This window comes from Physeter macrocephalus, chromosome 11 (assembly GCF_002837175.3).
Source record: "Physeter macrocephalus isolate SW-GA chromosome 11, ASM283717v5, whole genome shotgun sequence".
NCBI classification, from domain to species: domain Eukaryota; kingdom Metazoa; phylum Chordata; class Mammalia; order Artiodactyla; family Physeteridae; genus Physeter; species Physeter macrocephalus.
This window is the reverse complement of record NC_041224.1, coordinates 156,163,438-156,182,529: the sequence shown is the minus strand read 5'-3', so window position 1 is coordinate 156,182,529 and position 19,092 is coordinate 156,163,438. Positions and strand designations below refer to the sequence as shown.

The 19,092-nt window shown below is 39.6% G+C and overlaps 1 protein-coding gene across 9 annotated transcripts in view; it reads left to right on the top strand.

The window, feature by feature from the left end:
- Positions 1-19,092, top strand: part of GPATCH2L (G-patch domain containing 2 like) — a 61,220-nt gene that overhangs the window by 30,928 nt on the left and 11,200 nt on the right. For 4 of the 9 annotated variants that reach the window (XR_449346.4, XM_007129184.4, XM_007129180.4 and 1 more), the window contains one exon: positions 14,126-14,232. The exons of 2 other annotated variants lie outside the window; for them this stretch is intronic. Coding sequence is in view for 5 of the 7 variants with exons in the window: in XM_007129184.4 (XP_007129246.2) it covers positions 14,126-14,232 (107 nt within the window). In the remaining 2 variants the exon portion in view is untranslated. The remainder of the gene's footprint in view (positions 1-14,125; positions 14,233-19,092) is intronic. 3 more of the 9 variants (XR_449347.4, XM_007129183.4, XM_007129181.4) reach the window with 1 other exon arrangement.

The window sequence follows — 19,092 nt, the reverse complement described above, 5'->3', positions numbered from 1 at the left end:
CTCCTAACCACTGTGCCACCAGGGAAGTCCCTCCTGTTGCCTTTAAGGCCCTATCCTGGTTGGAGTGGGTGTGAGCTTCTTGTCTCTTTGTGTATCTCATTATCCACATCATTATCTTCGTTCTTTTACCAGCAGTGCTGGTGGCTGGACTTGGAAACATAAGGAAGCCTAGGCTGTGTTTCTGGTGCACTCAGCTCTAGGGAAATACTGCTTATTGCTTCAGACCATTGCTAAAAGCAAGGTGAGAGAATGTGGACAATTATAGCTCATCCTTGTCCTGCCTGACATCATTCCTGGGCCAGTGGATACAAAGTAGGTTGCAAACATGAAGGTTCTTTGGGGTAGAGGGAAGAAATTTTTTAAATGTATTTTAAATAAATACAGTTACTTATTATCTTATCCTTAATTTTTTATTTTTGCTTTAAGTTGTACATATATTAGTCTAGCAGCACATATTTTTGTTTTATGTGTGTGTATTACATATATAAGGAGGGTTTGTTCAAATTTTTTCGTGGTGAGGGTGCACAATCAATAGTTTGGCAACCCCTGATCTGTGGGAAATGGTCAGCACAAGTGACCTATGTAGGTTATAGGAAATGTGGATGATGGTCTCACTTAGCCTTCGGGGCTCCCTGTTTTCCTTAATAGCAGGGTCCCTGCCCACTAAGTAGTCAGCAGAGAAGGAGCAGTCTAGCTCCAGTGTGGCTGACTGATGAGATCGGATTCACAAGTGGATGGTGGGCTTTGTAAAGAGTGGACCATTTAACAAAGCCCGGCACCTAGGAAGGAATGTTAAAGAGTGCTGGTGGTAGGGAAGAGGCAGGTGAATGACCGTATGAAAAACTGTTTCGAATGGAAATTTTATCTTTTTCTTGTTCCATTTTATTTGTAGTAGGAAAAGATTTCTTTCAAAGCATCTGGGCAGCATTGGGAATTTCATACCCATTATTAGAACGATTTGTGTGTGTGTGTGTGTGTGTGTGTGTGTGTGTGTGTTAACAAAGCCCGGCACCTAGGAAGGAATGTTAAAGAGTGCTGGTGGTAGGGAAGAGGCAGGTGAATGACCGTATGAAAAACTGTTTCGAATGGAAATTTTATCTTTTTCTTGTTCCATTTTATTTGTAGTAGGAAAAGATTTCTTTCAAAGCATCTGGGCAGCATTGGGAATTTCATACCCATTATTAGAACGATTTGTGTGTGTGTGTGTGTGTGTGTGTGTGTGTGTGTGTGTGTGTGTGTGGTGACTATGTTATCATTAGTGGTATAATTTTATTTTGCGAAGAGAGAAGTGTTTCCTGTTTTATCACAGCTTTCCCCGAGGAGGGCTGGTGTATTAATTTGCTGTATTGCCTCCTGGCTGTTCCCAGGCTGTTTTTCCTCTTCATCATGGAATTTTTAATGGCCCTACTGCCTCTTGGGAAGCATGTGAGGAAGAGTTCCTTGGGGAGTGCTTCCCTTTTTTCACATGCCTATAATTACTCTCCTGTAAGAGCACAAAGAGTTTGATAATCATGCCTGAACTGTGGAGATTTCCTCCTTTCGGGTTACTGAGCTGAGGCTGCTTCCTGCCTGGACATGACCAGTTCCACTCCCCCAAACCCTCAGCTGCATGAGAGGGGGTGCTCCTCAACAACCTCCTTCCTCACTGCTGGAGCCTTAACACAGCTCTGGTTCTCTGAGTGAGGCCTGGGGACCGCTGGGGGGCGATGAGGGACCTCAAGGTACTCTCTTGTTTAGAGTTTCATTGCTATAAACAAAGAAATAACAGGACCGTGATTTTAAGAGAACGTTTGATTGCTGTGTCATTTTAATACAGCCCACATGGCAAGTGCAATGAGAGCGAGTCTTTGTGGTCTTTGTACCACCTAATCGATTTGTGGGCTACAAGGTTTTCAGAAGTGCCACTCTAGAAATAAGTAAGTTTGGTGGTTTTCATCCCTGGCTGTACTTTTGAATCACCTGAGAAGCTTTAAAAAATATATCCATGCTGGGCCACCACGTCCCCAGATTCTGATTTAATCGGCCTGGGATGAGACCCAGGCATTAGCAGTATTTTGAAGCTCCCAGGTATCTCTCATATGCAGCCAGGGTTGGGAAGTATCACCCTAAATGCGTATGGTTTTATGACTGGTGCTTTGTAATTTGCTTAGCAGGAAATCCCATTTCATAATTGGTATGAGCTCTGTGCTTTGCTGTTCTGAGCACAGTTCTATATGGGAGGTAGAACCCTGGACTTCACTTAGCTCTGGAGAATTGCTGCAGGTGAGGAAGAGAGTGCTAGGGTCTAACAGTGCCCAGCACATAGTGATTAACAAATGGGCAGAGTTGGTGGGTGGGTGTGTGGATAGTGGGCAGGGTACCTAGATGAAATTCGTAAACCAGCTGTTTTGGTTTGGTTGTTTTGGTTGCTGGTATTGGGCTGTTGCTATTAAAGTAGTAAGACTTGGTTCCAGTGTTAAGGATTGCTGCTGCTCCAACAGCAGATGGTGTGATTGGTGTTCTGGTAGAGGCGGTGGTATTGCTGTCAAGGACACAGTCATGGAATGGTAATAAGGAACTAGTGCTGTAGGCAGCTTTTCCCAAAATGAGAGATTTATTGATTGTGAAGGATAGCTTTTTTTTTTTTTTTAACCATTATTGTCTTAGAAAACCATAACTGGAACTTATCAATTGCTACATCTCTTTGTGTGATGCACAAGTCACCAGTTGTAGTTTTTCAGTGTCTTGTGGCAGTTTTGCGTTTTCTCCAACTTTCCTGACCTTTCCTCTATTTTGGGTGGTGACTTGGTAATGTATCACCATTTCCATTTATTACTTCTGAATGTCATATTAGTGTGAGGCCGACTCAGGTAAGAATCTTGGCTTTACCTGGGCGAAAGACTTAACCTCCCCATGCCTCAATTTCCTCACCTTGAAAATGAAAATATCAACATTTTGGGGGCTAGTGGGGCTCAAAATGAAATAATATATTTGAATATTTATCATACTGGTAGCTAAAACTATTATTTTTGTTATATAGGATAATTAGGATAATTGCAGTTTTACAAACCTTGAGTTGGCTTCCAGAGTCGTTTGCTAATGAGAAGTAGTACAGCTTCCTGAGGTGATTAAAATGACCTCAAGTGGACTATAAGAGGAGGCATTTGGACAGTGCTTGGGTGAAAAAGAGAGAGACCTTCCTGCCCATTAGAGAGTTGAAATGTGATAGGCTGCACTCATTGTAATTCATTTTATCTGTTCACAAACGTTATGATCTGCATATCAGAGTTGTGTGCCCAGCTGGCTGTGCCACTTGACAAGGAGTTTCAAAGAGCAAAAAGAAGACTCAATTCATTCTGTTTGTTTTGACCTTTGGAGCCATAGTAAACAGCCTCAGGTTTTACCTCAGGGCTTGGGGGAAAGAACCTTTTATTAGTCCTCTATCTGTTGGGATGCTGTGATGCACAGCAGCTCTTGCTCACCTCTTTAGTGCCTTGGTTTTGGTCATGTGTTAGGAAATGTTTCTGCTCTAATGTTGTCCATAAGGCTGCCCAGTCCTACTGGAATTCCCATTATATAGTACACAGTTCTGGAATCTTTTGTCCTCTGTTGGACAGTCTTGTTTATAGCAGCTCTCAGCCAGCTGGCATCTTACTGCCGGAGTGGAATGATGAAAGCATTTTCTCTCTCTCTGTTTTGCTATTATAATATACCCATCCTTCCAACTGATGTGAAACTATTCTGCTCCTGTGGGTGGCATGAAACAGCTTCATGATATGCTAACCTTGGCCCAGCCAAGGGAAGTAGGTTACGGAGAATTTTCAGGTGCTAGTGAGCAGTTTGTCATAGACTGCTGAGGGTTAGTTAGGTTTGAGTGAAAACACTAGTGGGATTATCCGCTAGGATCTCTTCCTATTAGATAAAGCTCCTTGTGTCCTCTAATTGTGAGGTCGTTTTCTCTCTCTGGCTGCTTCTAGTGTCATAGGCCTGGATCCTCTCATATGTGCAAGTCTGTGAAAATACATTTCCCCTACTGGGTGTTTAATAAATGTCCGTTAACCCTGAAGGTAAAAATCACATGTGAGGAAGGGGTTTCTACATCCTTAGATTTAATCCTCTTTTTCCACAGTTTACTCTCACACTTTCCTTGTTCCTTGATTACAGCTCAGTGTCTTGTATCTGTTAGTTCTTTATGCATCGGCCTCCCTCACTATGTTGAGCTCCTGGTGGACGGGCCCTTGGCTCAGTCATCTTGTATATAACCTCTCCACATTCAGCATAGTGTAGGCCTCCATAAATTTTTGTTAAAAATAATTGAGGTGAATAGATTAGTAATTTAGGAGAATAATTGGAATATATGATGTATATGACCCTATGGTCCTTAGAAATATCAATAATTTTTTCCTGATGTTACTTATTTGTGTGTGCTTAAGGAAAAGTACAGCAAATAAATACCTTTTCCCAATAAATTTTATTTTTATTTCATACCAAAAACTGAACTTTTCAATGAGTTTTTAAAATGAGTGATTTTTGAAGGTGAACCGTTCCTTAGATTAGCTTGCCATCGGCGGATAAAGATTATTTTCTTTCCTTAGGAGTGACTCTAAACATCTTTGTTCTAAATCTAAAGCAGTCACTTCAGTTATTTTTTTTGCCAACATTGGTTCTATTAAACATGCATGTATTTCTCAAAGTAAGTTTTTTGGTTTTGTTTTTGTTTTTCCCTAAAAGTACATTCCTGCCCCAGGGACATAGTGATCTGCCAAGTTTCCTAAGTAACACTCCAGTTTTAACAACTCACCTGATCTTTTCAGTTACCTGCAGTAAAAAATGAAATAGATTTGTTTTGTTTGTGGATATACAGAATACTCTTTCAATTAATTGTTAATCTTCAGCATTCACCTTCACATTTATGAAGTGAATTTAGTGATTTTTCCTGAAGTAAGAATTTTTAAAGAGTGTGTTTATTATTTTTAATGTTCATTCCACCTCCACCTCCCTGAGTTCTTTTCGGGAAATGCTGCTGAATGTGATGCTTTTAGGGGAAGTACTGACCTGGCATTCATGCTGTGAAAGAAGTAGTGCCCAAAGAATACTGAGGCCCAGATCAGATGAAACAGAAAAAGAGTGAGCTTTGCTGTCTGTCTTTTCTCTGGGTTCATTGCTTGCATACTGGGGAACAATACTTTTTTTTTTTTTTTTTTTTTTTTTTTTTTGGGGTATGGGGGCCCCTCACTGCCCCCCTCTCTCCCGTTTCGGGGCACAGGGTCCGGACGCGCAGAAATGCTGCTGAATGTGATGCTTTTAGGGGAAGTACTGACCTGGCATTCATGCTGTGAAAGAAGTAGTGCCCAAAGAATACTGAGGCCCAGATCAGATGAAACAGAAAAAGAGTGAGCTTCGCTCTCTGTCTTTTCTCTGGGTTCATTGCTTGCATACTGGGGAACAATACTTTTTTTTTTTTTTTTTTTTTTTTTTTTTTGGGGTATGCGGGCCTCTCACTGCCGCCGTCTCTCCCGTTGCGGAGCACAGGCTCCGGACGCGCAGGCCCAGCGGCCATGGCTCACGGGCCCAACCACTCCGCGGCATGCGGGATCCTCCCGGACCGGGGCACGAACCCACGTCCCCTGCATCGGCAGGCGGACCCCCAACCACTACGCCACCAGGGAGGCCCGGAACAATACTTTTATCTACATTTATATTCATTTAGTCATTCTGTTATTCTTTAAGTTAAATATTTAGATTTGTTTTATGGACTAGCTTGGCTTTGGGAATTTGGTCTATTTTTTTTAGCTCAGTAATTTTCATAGTAGGTAGAAGCTTATGAGAATTACCTGAGGAAGAATTTCAAAATAAACATTACAGATTCTTCTCCCATCCCAGCATGGTGGGAGATGTGTATTTTGTGCAAGTTCCGTACATGATTCTGATAACCATATGCCACTTCAATTGAGAAGGAAGTTTTAACTTGGTAGAGATTTTAGCTTAACTAATACTTAGCCTTTTTTGCCCCTGCATAATTGAAAGGTCCTGTCCCTCCTCACACAGTACATTGTTCAACACAAAAGCAACTGTGTACTGCTCTTAAAAAGAGTTTTTAAAAATCTAGTTAAATCTTCTACCGTTCAACCTATAAGGATGGGGGTTTGTGTGTTGGTGAGAAGGGGAAGCTCACACTCTTCTCCTGTCCTTTGTGATGCCTCGCCTGTGTGTTTTCCCTTTTCAGTTTCTGTCTTGTGAGACAGTGACACAGAGTAAAAGAACACAATTTTCTTTCTCTTCTTCAGAATACAAAAAAGTAGTTTAATAACGAAAATAATGTATTAGTTTATAATAACCGAAATATAAAAGGTCTACAAAAAAGTAACATGATGCAAAAATAACACAAATTAAAGAAATAACACATTAAACAGAAAGGGAGCCAAGTGGTTAAATACTTCTAAGTGAAAATGGGGGTGGGGATAGTTCAATCTATTTTTCCTTCCCTTCCTTAATGCTTTATGTCTACAATTTATCGATATGGAATTTTGGGGGATAAACAGAAAATTGGAACTGCCTCTTGAATAGGAAGCTGAGCTGTAGCAGTTGCCTGCCGCCACGCACAGGTCCCCAAAGAACACAAGGGGCCCTTCCAGCCCACACAGAGCGCTCTCCACTCCTGTGCAGGCCTCTCCTAACGTTCTGAATGTGCTGCACAGCACGGCAGGTTCATCTCCTGTCTCCTTTAATCCTCCTGCTCCAAGCACCCAGCTTCCTCTTGGCTTTCCCCTGGCTCGTTCTGAGTTCTCGTCCTTCTTTGTCCTCTAAGGCAGCGGTCCCCAACCTTTTTGGCACCGGTTTCATGGAAGACAGTGTTTCCAAGGACGGGGGTGGGGGGATGGGAGATGGTTCCGGCAGTAATGCGAGCGATGGGCAGCGGCAGATGAAGCTTCACTCGCTTGCCCGCCACTCACCTCCTGCTGTGCGGCCCGGTTCCTAACAGGCCTAGGACTGGTAGCTGTCCGCGGCCCGGGGGTTGCGGACCCCTGCTCTAAGGTTTTTCCCAAGTAGGGAAAATTAGATTTCCCCAAGCTGTAAACTCTGCCATTACTAGGGTTCACTTGGACCTGTCCTACTGTAACAGTTTGGCTGTGTCTCATCCTCCCTCCCCATATCTTTACTAGGAAGGGACACAGAGAAGATATCCCTTCTGTACTCAGCCCTAAGTTGGGAAGTTATTCTGCTTCTTTTGAAATAGCTCTCCAACCTGGAAATGATCTTAAGAGAAATGTTTTAAGAGGGAAGGAGCACTAAGCTGAATTTTAGGAATGAGCATGACTTCTCTTTATCTCTGCCTCAGTTTCTCTCTTATGCAGATTCTGTAACTAGGAAGGCTGTGCAGCTGGAAACGGGACTAGGCTACAAGCCCATTAGGGAAGAGACTGACTGTTTTGTTCACCACCGTACCCCCCCAGTGCTCAGTAAAAACTCAGTGAACAATGAAAGAAGCAAAAAAAACCCCTCCTGAGTAGAAAGGAAATAGTCCACACAGAAATATATACTTTTACAACAAAATAAGGTTATTGACTTAATAAACTGTGTTACCTGGTTTCAGAAAGCCTTCAGTTCTTTCCTAAGTTATAACCAGAGGAATTTACAAAATTTGAAGGTGTAACAATTAGGAGTGGGAATGGGGTGGTAGAAGTAGATCATTTACTGCAGAGAAGTTACAGGCTGAAGGCTTAGCAGTCGGGGTGGGGGGTTGTTTAATGTAGGGACAATTAACCCTGAAGCCCTTAACATCACCGAGCAGGGACGAGTGGGGATACAAGAAGCAAGGCCTAGAGGGGCTGGTAGTGCAAGGGCCACCTAAGCCTTTGAGTCCACAGCAGCCTTCTAAGGACATTGCAGAATATAGTGCAGTGAATAACTATGTGCAGAGTAGTAGGTAAGTAATACTTATTTTCAATTTACTAAAATAGATAAGCATTTAAAAAACTACCGTATTTCCATTTAAAGCGGTTAAAAATGTAAACATTTTGGTGCATAAATGGCTTCATCTTTTTACTCCAAAATGTGTCATTCCTGGAAAATGTGAGATAAATGTTACTTACTAGGTCCATAAAGGAGTGATAATATGTGCCTTCAACCATCTTACTGACATACATCAAACATGCAGAGCTGTGAAATGATGGTTGGTGTGTAAATAAAAGGCAGTATTTATTTCATTTAGCTCAAGTTGATACTTTGAGAATTACTGTCTTAAAACCCTTTCGAGTGCTTTTCTTATGCTTGTTATTTTGCATCTGTCAAAACTTAGCATTTTATAAACATTGATTGACCTTGAAGGGCAATATTTTTTTATATAAATTTATTTTATTTTATTTATTTATTTTTGGCTGCGTTAGGTCTTCGTTGCTGCGCGGGCTTTTCTCTGGTTGCGGCGAGCCGGGGCTACTCTTCGTTGCGGTGCGCGGGCTTCTCATTGCAGTGGCTTCTCTTGTTGTGGAGCACAGGCTCTAGGCACGCGGGCTTCAGTAGTTGTGGCATGCGGGCTCAGTAGTTGTGGCTCGCGGGCTCTAGAACACAGGCTCAGTAGTTGTGGCGCACGGGCTTAGCTGCTCCGCAGCATGTGGGATCTTCCCAGACCAGGGCTCAAACCCATGTCCCCTGCATTGGCAGGCAGATTCTTAACCACTGCACCACCAGGGAAGCCCAAAGAGCAGTATTTTTTAATTAAACTTTTTATTGAAGGATAATACACATACAGAGACGAGTACAAAGAAATATACACCTGATGAATTTTCATGAAGCCATATCCAAGTAACCCAGCATCTAGATCCAGAAACAGAACTTTAGCAGAAAGAATCCCAAAAGTTCCCTGTGCCTTTTCTAGTCACTGTCCCTCTTCCCCCACTACCCACAGCTCAAGGGTAACCACTGTCTTGTCTAATAACATAGTTTAGTTTGAAGAAATGGTGTTAACATTTAATCTGAAAAGTTTTGGAGAGTCCTTTAGTGAGCTTAAGGTAAAGAAGAAAGGAGCATGGCTGTAAACTGTTACCCTTTGTTTGACTTGTTTCTCTTTCTGAAGGTCTTTAGGAGAAGCATGATTGAATTAGAGCAAAGAGCTTGGATAGTTTATACTCAAGTACCTTGTTTGTGGAAAAGATGGAAGTTCTATTCTGTACGTTTTTCTGTTTTGAGGAGAAACAAAATTTGTAGTGTCACTTTCTTTTCTGCCTGTGTCTTTGGCTTCAAAGGGAATTATCACCTTTGCATTTAGACCTGTCTACCTTTGACGTTCTGTCCTCCATGTTTCTTATTATTAAATCAGCATGCTGATTTAGACTTATTCCCAGGACTCTGTAAGGTATGAAAAATGGATCGTTTCCCTATTTTACATGTTTATACTTACATTTCACTTTGGGGTTTCAGAATTAACTATTCATGGAATACCTAACTTATAGTTAACTCTTTTGCCGTATAGATGTAAATGATCAATATAAGGTGATTTGGTGGAATTTTCCAAACCACAGGCTTTATATTGTAAATATCTGCCTGTTGTAGTGTTCTTTGCATTCTAAAAGTTTTCTTATGATTTCAGTCAAATTCTTATATTTTCTTATTTATAAATTGAATTGACTCCTAAGCTTTTGCTCTTTAAAGAGTGTGTGTGTGTGTGTGTGTGTGTGTGTGTGTGTGTGTGTGTGCGTGTGAGAGAGAGAGAGAGAGAGAACCCACGTGCTTGCACAGGCCCATATGCTTTTTTAAAATTTATTTTATTTATTTATTTATTTTTGGCTGCGTTGGGTCTTCGTTGCTGTGCTCAGGCTTTTCTCTGGTTGTGGCGAATGGGAGCTACTCTTTGTTGTGATGCACGGGCTTCTCATTGCTGGTGGCCTGTCTTGTTGTGGAGCATGGGCTCTAGGCACGCAGGCTTCAGTAGCTGTGGGGCACGTCGGCTTAGTTGCTCCGCAGCACGTGGTATCTTCCCGGACCAGGGCTCAAAGCCGTGTCCCCTGCATTGGCAGGCAGATTCCTAACCACTGCGCCACCAGGGAAGCCCTCCATATGCTTTTAAACTGTGGAAGTTGCCAGATTGGGGACCTCTGAATAGGAAAATTTGCCCATTCAACAGTAGTCTTGTTGCCTTGCTAACTAGGTTCTCTTAGATTTGACTGAAGTTTCAGTTTTAAGACTATTAAGCCATGAGACTTGATTCCCTAACTAGGACTACGAATTAGGAGTTCATCTGATATAATTTTATTAGAGTCCTTTTTATATGTTTTGTACTCTGGCTATGTTTTTAAAATTGTGGTAAAATATTATAACATAAAATTTACCATTTTAGGGAATTCCCTGGCAGTCCAGTGGTTAGGACTTGGCACTTTCACTGCTGTGGGCCCGGGTTCAATCCTGGTGGGCAACTAAGGTCCTGTAAGCTGTGCAACATGGCCAAAAAAAAAAAAAATTTTTACCATTTTAACCACCTATAAGTGTACAATTGAGTATTTTGTTTTTAGAACTTTTAGTCATTCATATCAGTTTTGTTCAACAGATATTTAGTGGGGATCAGCTATATACCTTGTGCGGAAGTTGGTAGATCACTGGAAAATTATGAAAGAAATGTAAATATGGTCCCTGTTCTCAAGGAGATTAGCCTCATTAGGGAAAACAGATATGTATACACCGGTTAAATAATGATTCATGGTCGATAAGGCCTAAGATGTTCAAGGAAAGCTTTGTATAAATGTGAGGCTCAGCTTGGTCCTTAGTCACGGGTAGGATCTATCTAGGTAGAGAGGAAGGAGGAAGGAAGTAGGGGACTAAAATAGCATACCAGCGTCCTAGCTATGGGAATCAGAGAAGAAAAAGAAATGAAAGAAATCCAAATCGGAAAAGAAGATGTAAAACCGTCACTGTTTGCAGATGACATGATACTATATGTAGAAAATTCTAAAGATGCTACCAGAAAACTACTAGAGCTCATCAGTGAATTCTGTAAAGTTGCAGGATACAAAATTAATACACAGAAATCTCTTTCATTTCTGTACACTAACAACAAAAGATCAGAAAGAGAAATTAAGGAAACAATCCCTTTTACCATTGCATCAAAAAGAATAAAATACCAGGAGTAAACCTACCTAAGGAGGCAGAAGACCTGTACTCTGAAAACTAAGACTCTGATGAAAGAAATCGAAGATGAGACAAACAGATGGAAAAATATATTCTTGGATTGGAAGAATCAATATTGTCAAAATGACTGTACTACCCAAGGCAATCTGCAGATTCAGTGCAATCCTCATCAAATTACCAATGGCATTTTTCACAGAACTAGAACAAAAAAAATCTTAAAATTTGTATGGAGACACAAAAGACCCCGAATAGCCAAAGCAATCTTGAGAAAGAAAAACAGAGCTGGAGGAATCAGGCTCCCTGACTTCAGACTATGCTACAAAGCTACAGTCATCAAAACAGTATTGGTACTGGCACAAAAACAGAAAATACAGATCAATGGAACAGGATAGAAAGTCCAGAGATAAATCCATGCATCTATGGTCAATTAATCTACGACAGAAGGAGGCAAGAATATACAATGGAGAAAAGACAGTCTCTTCCATAAGTGGTGCTGGGAACACTGGACAGCTACTTGTAAAAGAATGAAATTAGAACATTCTCTAACACCATACACAAAAATAAACTCAAAGTGGATTAAAGACCTAAATGTGAGACCAGATACTATAAAATTCTTAGAGGAAAACATAGGTAGAACACCCTTTGACATAAATCGCAGCAATATCTTTTTGGATCCACCTCCTAGAGTAATGAAAATAAAAACAAAAATAAACAAATGGGACCTGATTAAACTTAAAAGCTTTTGCACAACAAAGAAAACCGTAAACAAAACAAAAAGACAACCCACAGAATGGGAGAAAATATTTGCAAACGAATCGACTGACAAGGGATCAATCTCCAAAATTTGCAAACAGCTCATCAGCTCAATGTCAAAAAAACTAACCCAGTCAAAAAGTGGGCAGAAGATCTAAAAAGACATTTATCCAAAGAAGACATACAGATGGCCACAAAGCACATGAAAAGATGCTCAACATCACTAATCATTAGAGAAATGCAAATCAAAACTACAGTGAGGTACCACCTCACGCCAGTCAGAATGGCCATCATTAAAAAGTCTACAAATAAGAAATGCTGGAGAGGGTGTGGAGAAAAGGGAACCCTCCTACATTGTTGGTGGGAATGTAAGTTGGTGCATCCACTGTAGAAAACAGTGTGGAGGTTCCTTAGAAAACTAAAAATAGAATTACCATTTGATCCAGCAGTCCACTCCTGGGCATATATCCAGAGAAAATGAGTCTGTCATACAGAGTGAAGTAAGTCAGAAAGAGAAGAACAAATACCATATGCTAACACATATAATGGAATCTAAAAAAACAGGTTCTGAAGAACCTAGGGGCAGGACAGGAACAAAGATGCAGACATAGAGAATGGACTTGAGGACACGGGGAGGGGGAAGGGTAAGCTGGGACAAAGTGAGAGAGTGGCATGGACATATATACACTACCAAGTGTAAAGTGGATAGCTGGTGGGAAGCAGCCACATAGCACAGGGAGATCAGCTCGGTGCTTTGTGACCACCTAGAGGGTGAAATAGGGAGGGTGGGAGGGAGACACAGAGGGAGGAGATATGGGGATGTATGTATATGTATAGCTCATTCACTTTGTTATAAAGCAGAAACTAACCCACCATTGTGGAACAATTATACTCCAATAAAGATGTTAAAAAAAAGATACATGCACCCCAATGTTCGTTGCAGCACTATTTATAATAGCCAAGACATAGAAGCAACCTAAATGTCCATTGACAGAAGAATGGGTAAAGAAGATGTGGTACGTATATACAGTGGAATATTACTCAGCCATAAAAAGTAATGAAATAATACCGTTTACAGCAACATGGATGGACCTAGAGATTATCATACTAAGTGAAGTAAGTCAGACAAAGACAAATACCATATGATATCACTTTTATGTGGAATCTAAAAAACTATACAAATGAACTTATTCACAAAACAGAAACACGTAGAAAGCAAATTTATGGTTACCGAATGGGAAAGCTTGTGAGGGGGATAAATCAGGAGTTTGGGATTAACATGTATACACTACTATATATAAAATAGATAATCAACAGGGACTTACTGTATAGCACAGGGAACTCTACTCAGTATTCTGTAACAACCTGTATAGGAAAAGAATCTGAAAAAGAATGGATATATGTATATGTTTAACTGTATCACTTTGCTGTACACCTGAAACTAACACAATATTGTAAATCAACTATACTCCAATATAAAAATAAAAATTAAAAAAAAAATAGCTTACCAGCTATTTCATTGTTAAGTCCATTGCCTTTCAGAGAATCTTTTGCTTTTCTAGCTTTGAAGCTCTCTTTTTTTTTTTTTTTTTTGGCCGCAACGCGTGGCATGTGAGATCTTAGTTCCCTGACCAGGGGTCAAACACACACCCCCTGCAGTGGAAGTGCAGAGTCTTAACCACTGGACCTCCAGGGAAGTCCCTTTTTAAAAAAATAAATAAATAAATAAGCTGAATATTCAGTTGAGGGAACATATTTTTGCCACATAATGTTTTTAAAAATCACAGAAACTAAACTTACTTATTTTGTGATATAGACACTATTAAAAATCCAGATTTATAGTGATAGAAGGGTTAAACTTCCCATTAAAATTCTATGCAAATATCTGTGTTCATGTAGCATTAAACTTTTCAATATATTACCAGTTGGGAATAGGTATTTCATTAGTGAGTTTAGAACAATTTCGGTTATAGTTTTTATGAAAAATAATTGTACAAAAAAGCATGTAATGAAACACATATTTATTGAAATTAATCATGAATGTCTGCTGTTCTGAATTCAGATAAGAAGTTTACAGTGGTTGTATATAGTGTATAAAGCATAAGTTATGATTAATTCTGAATAATCTTGTACTGACACTTGATGGCAAAGCATGGTGCCCATTTTATTAGTATATGTCTATAATGGGTCAGGGGTTTCATCTGGGCTGAACATACTCTCTTAGCAATAAGAATTACAAAGTTAAAACAATATTTTTTCTTTCTCATATCTGCAGACAGGCAAACATACACCTAGGACCGCCATGTTCACGTGACATCAAGAGGAAACGGAAACCTGTGGCTACAGCATCTCTGTCCAGCCCAAGTGCCAGTAATTATATATGTAGTTATCCTTTATTGACCACCTACTGTGTGTCAGGCACTAAATTATATGTTTTATATACCTTTTCATCTCTGACCCTGAAGTCTGTGCTTTTTCACTGTGTCTTACAGCTTTCTTGAGTTTGAATCCCTGTATTCCACTATCAACAGTCTTTAGTCATCTGTACTTTTGCTCTAGCACAGACAGGAAATTAGGTGTGTGGTAATGAAAATCCTGGTAGGGTGGCAGTTTAGTCAATAGTGAAGGAGCCGTATGGATTTATTTACTTTCATGTTTGGTATACAGCACAATACATTATCACTGTTTTAATGTCTAGTAGACTGCTAATATTTTACCATTCAAGAAATTTCTAATTAAGTTTTCAAGTTAAAACTTAAGGTTTTCTAGGCAAAACTGGTTCATAGTAACCAAAATAATGGTTATCTTCAGTGAGAGGTAGTGACCAGAGGAGGACATAAAAAAGTCTTCTGGGATGCTGGAAATGCTTTATATCAAGAACTTGGTGGGGATTACATGAGAATATACACATGTAAAGATTCACTGAGCTGCACATTTACATACATACAGGTATGTTATCCTTAAATGAAAAAAGGGGGATAATTATGTATTTATATCAGCAAGAATACTGGATGTCTATAGATATTTTTCTTTGACGTTAAGAGAAGATAATTAAATGTAATTAGTAATCATAGGAAATAATACTTTGTGTATTTCAATACATTTTGGGGTGAATTGCTCTGGTTAAAAAGGGCGTATCTGCTTGTAGGACCTATCAGAAATACCTATGGTTATTTTCTTGATGATGGTGAATTCACTCTGAGGGAATTGAGCATATCATAAATTATTTTATTTTCTTCAGAAAATACTATATATTATATAGATCAGAGTAATTGATACCTGAGTAAAGAGTAGACCTCAGACAGATAGGAACTCTTATTTCTCTAACTTTACTTAGTAAGTTTCAGCATACTCTGAAATTGACCTGTTTGAGCTTCTGTTTGGAATGGCTGCTTGACAGTGGTTCATACTGAACATTCTTAATCATGGGTCTGATGATTGTAGTAAGTTTTTCTTAGTGATTTTCACATGGCCGTGCTCTGAGCTGAACATTTTACATGAATTATTTCACTTAACCTTTGCAACAACTTTATAAGGCAGACGCTGTTTTTATTCCCAGTTTACACATGGGAAAATTAAGGCTTAGAGAGGTTAAATTATGGTTGATAAATTGTAGAGCCAAGATCAGACCAATTTCCCTATGACTCTTGAGCTGCCCTCTTAAACACGGCAGGTGTTTGGTCTTGTATACAACAGAATTGGTTCCAAACCATGACTCCATGTCAAAACCCAGATCCTCATCCAGTCTATGGAATTGGAAGCAATAAAACACAGTCTCCCCTCTTTATCTTTTTGTTCTTTTTTTCCCCCTTAATATCTAGCTCTATTTTTAGCTTTTAGTTGTTTATAAGAGAAGAGCTGTTGAGAAGAGTTTATAATCCTTATTCCATATTCAAATCAGGAAATGTACTGGGAGGTATTAAACAAGACTTGAGCATTCAGCATTTCCCCTACTGAGCCCAACTCCTCTCACTTGTTGACTCAGGCCTCCTTCACTGAACATTTTTTTGTTTTCTATCCACAACCTGAGTGCCCCATGGAGGTGAAGGACATAGCCCGAGCCCGCGCCATCAGTCAGTAGAACAAATGGGCTTGCTCTGCCTAACATCGGGCCATCTCGGATTCCACCTCTTTTATAGAAATGAGTGATGAAGAGAGGTGTGTTCCGCTTTGCCGCTGTATTAATACACATCAGGGGCCAGCTCCTGGCATTAAATCATGCTCCTTCATACATCTGTTATCGGACTCTTCACCAGTGTGATGAACAAGACTGCAGATAGAGGCTTCCTTGTGTCATTCTTTATAGGATTTTCCTAAAAGAATAAATAGCTCAGATCTCTGCCAACACTCTCTCCTGTCACTGTGATGAATTCAGCTTCTTTCTTAAACATGCAGCCACAAATCTTTTCCCTTTTCCCCTCCCGCACTAGTGGAAAGTTTTAAGTTGAAATTGACTGCATTTAAAGATATTAATAAGGCTAGAAAGGTGAAGAGTAAAAGGGAATAACATGCCTTCCTGTCTTTTTGTACTAATGTTAACAAAGGCCAGGGAAAAGGACCTTTTCATAGGGTCATTAGGTAGATCCATCTTGAAAGTGTAGCACCTCTATTTTCTTCATTTTATCTCCACTCCCCTTCCCTCTATGGCTTTATAACATGCAGGTGCCTAGTGTACAGATCCACCCCTGGATCCTAGTGAGTAACTGTTAACCTGCTTTTCAGGTCGATACACCAGAACAGGGAATGCCCAGCAACGTCTCCCTTATGCCGAAGTGAACCAGCTGTCATATATGTTCTTAAAGATTGTAACTGGAAGAGAAAAAAGGGTTATTTTCTCTAAAATTTGAGAGACTTAAGTAGTTATAAGAAGCATAAGGAACTCAGATGAAAACCAGACTTCTTTTCCTTGAGGTGGTTTTCTTCATTAGAATGGCAAATCAGAGCTTTGGGTGCGCAAATCCCATTCCTTCAAAAAGTAAACACACGGCTGTAGGTGAAGGAGAATTGGGATAATAAGATATTCTGTTAAGAGCCCTGACTTTTTTTTTTTTTTTGGCGGGATCTTACTTCCCTGACCAGGGATTGAATCCGTGCCCTCTGCAATGGAGGCACGGAGTCCTAACCACTGGACCGGCAGGGAATTCCCACGAGCCCTGACTGTTTTGGCCATCACAAGAGCCATTTCTGACCTTCTTCACCCTGGGATAGGATATGTGTCCTTAGAAGGGTACCCAACAGTTAACCTGTTAATTAGTTACATAAGATTTCAAATACCAGGCCAGCAATGCTAGCGATGCATTCACAAGGGCAGGAATTTTTACCTGTCTTGCTCACCGTTGTACCCCACAGCATCTAAAAAATAATGCTCCACACATAGAACAGTCTCTAGATATTTGTTGTATGAATAAGTGAATAGAATCTTAAAGGTGAAACAGTTATTCTCAATATTATTCTAATCCTGTGATTGGATTCAGTAGTTCCATTTCAGGTTGGCCCTTGTCTCAGGAGTCATAGGGCAGATTCTTATTGCCTACTGTGCCTTTTAATTAAGTTTAAATGTTTTCTAAAGTTAAAAATGTTTTTAAAAATAAATATTAAATGGCCACAAAAGAACATTTATAGAAGATGTATAAGATATAAAGAAAACCAATACAGCAACTATCCATATACCCACCATCCACTTTAAGAAAAGGAACATCACCTTTAAATTTTTCTTCCAACTCTCCTCAGAGGTAACCATTATCCTGATATATATTTTTGGTTAATCATTTGTCATTCTTTGTTTTTTTCAAATAGTTTTGACAGACATAGGTATCTCTAAGCAGTATATTGTCTAGTTTTGCATGTTTTTGAACGTAGTGTAAATGGAATATTATATTTTATAAGTTACAAGTTTCACCCATTTATGTTCTTGAGATTCATTCAGGTCTTATCCTACCAGAATCCATTCATTTTCTTACTGCCATATGTATGGTATTCCATTTTATCAGTTGACAGATATAATACAATTACCGTTCTTGATGAGCATTTCAATCATATTCTTATGCTGTTTTATGCTATTGTGAAATGTACTGCACCATTCTTTGGGAGAACATATGCAAAAGTTTCTTTGGCCATTTCACAGTTCTTAGGATAGCTATATCAAAAAAAAAAAAAGTTGTTGTTTGAAGGATGTGGAGAAATTGGAAACCTTGTGCATTGCTGGTGGGAATGTAAAATAGTGCAGCCACTGTGGAAAAAGATATGGTAGTTCCTCAAAAATTTAAGCATAAAACTACCATGTGATCCAGCAATTCTACTTCTGGATATATACCCAAAAGAATTGAAAGCAAAGATTCAAATAGATATTTGTACACCCGTGTTCATAGCAGCATTATTGGCAGTAGCCAGAAAGTAGAAACAACCCAAATGTTCATCACTGGATGAATGGATAAATAAAATGTGGTATATACATTGAGTAGGTTATTATTCAGTCTGAAAGCCTTCATTACAAGAATGAAATCATGAACATTACAACATGGATGAAGGCAACATGTTAAGTGAAATAAGCCAAACAAAAGGATGAATACTGTATGATTCCACTTATAAGAGGTACCTAAAACAATCCAATTTATAGAAACAGAAAGTAGAATGGTGGTTGCCAGGGGCTTCGGGAGGAAGAGAATGTGGAGTTATTGTTTAATGGGTAGACAGTTTCCATTTGGGATGATGAAAAAGTTCTGGACATGGATGGTGGTAATGGTTGTGCAACAGTGTGAATATACTAAATGCTACTGAACAGTATGCTTAGAAATTATTAGAATGGTACATTTTATATATGTTTTACCATAATAAAAAATATGTAGCAAAACAAAGTTTTTCTAGGACAGAGCTTTTTTGTTTTGGTTTGGTTTTTTTAACATCTTTATTGGAGTATAATTGCTTTACAACGGTGTGTTAGTTTCTCCTGTATCTCAAAGTGAATCAGCTATACATATACATATATCCCCATATCCCCTCCCTCTTTCATCTCCCTCCCTCCCTCCCTATCCCACCCCTCTAGGTGGTCACAAAGCACCAAGCTGATCTCCCTCTGCTATGCAGCTGCTTCCCGCTAGCTATCTATTTTACTTTTGGTAGTGTATGTATGTCCATGCCACTCTCTCACTTTGTCACAGCTTACCCTTCCCCCTCCCCGTGTCTTCAAGTCCATTCTCTACGTCTGCATCTTTATTCCTGTCCTGCCCCTAGGTTCCTCAGAAC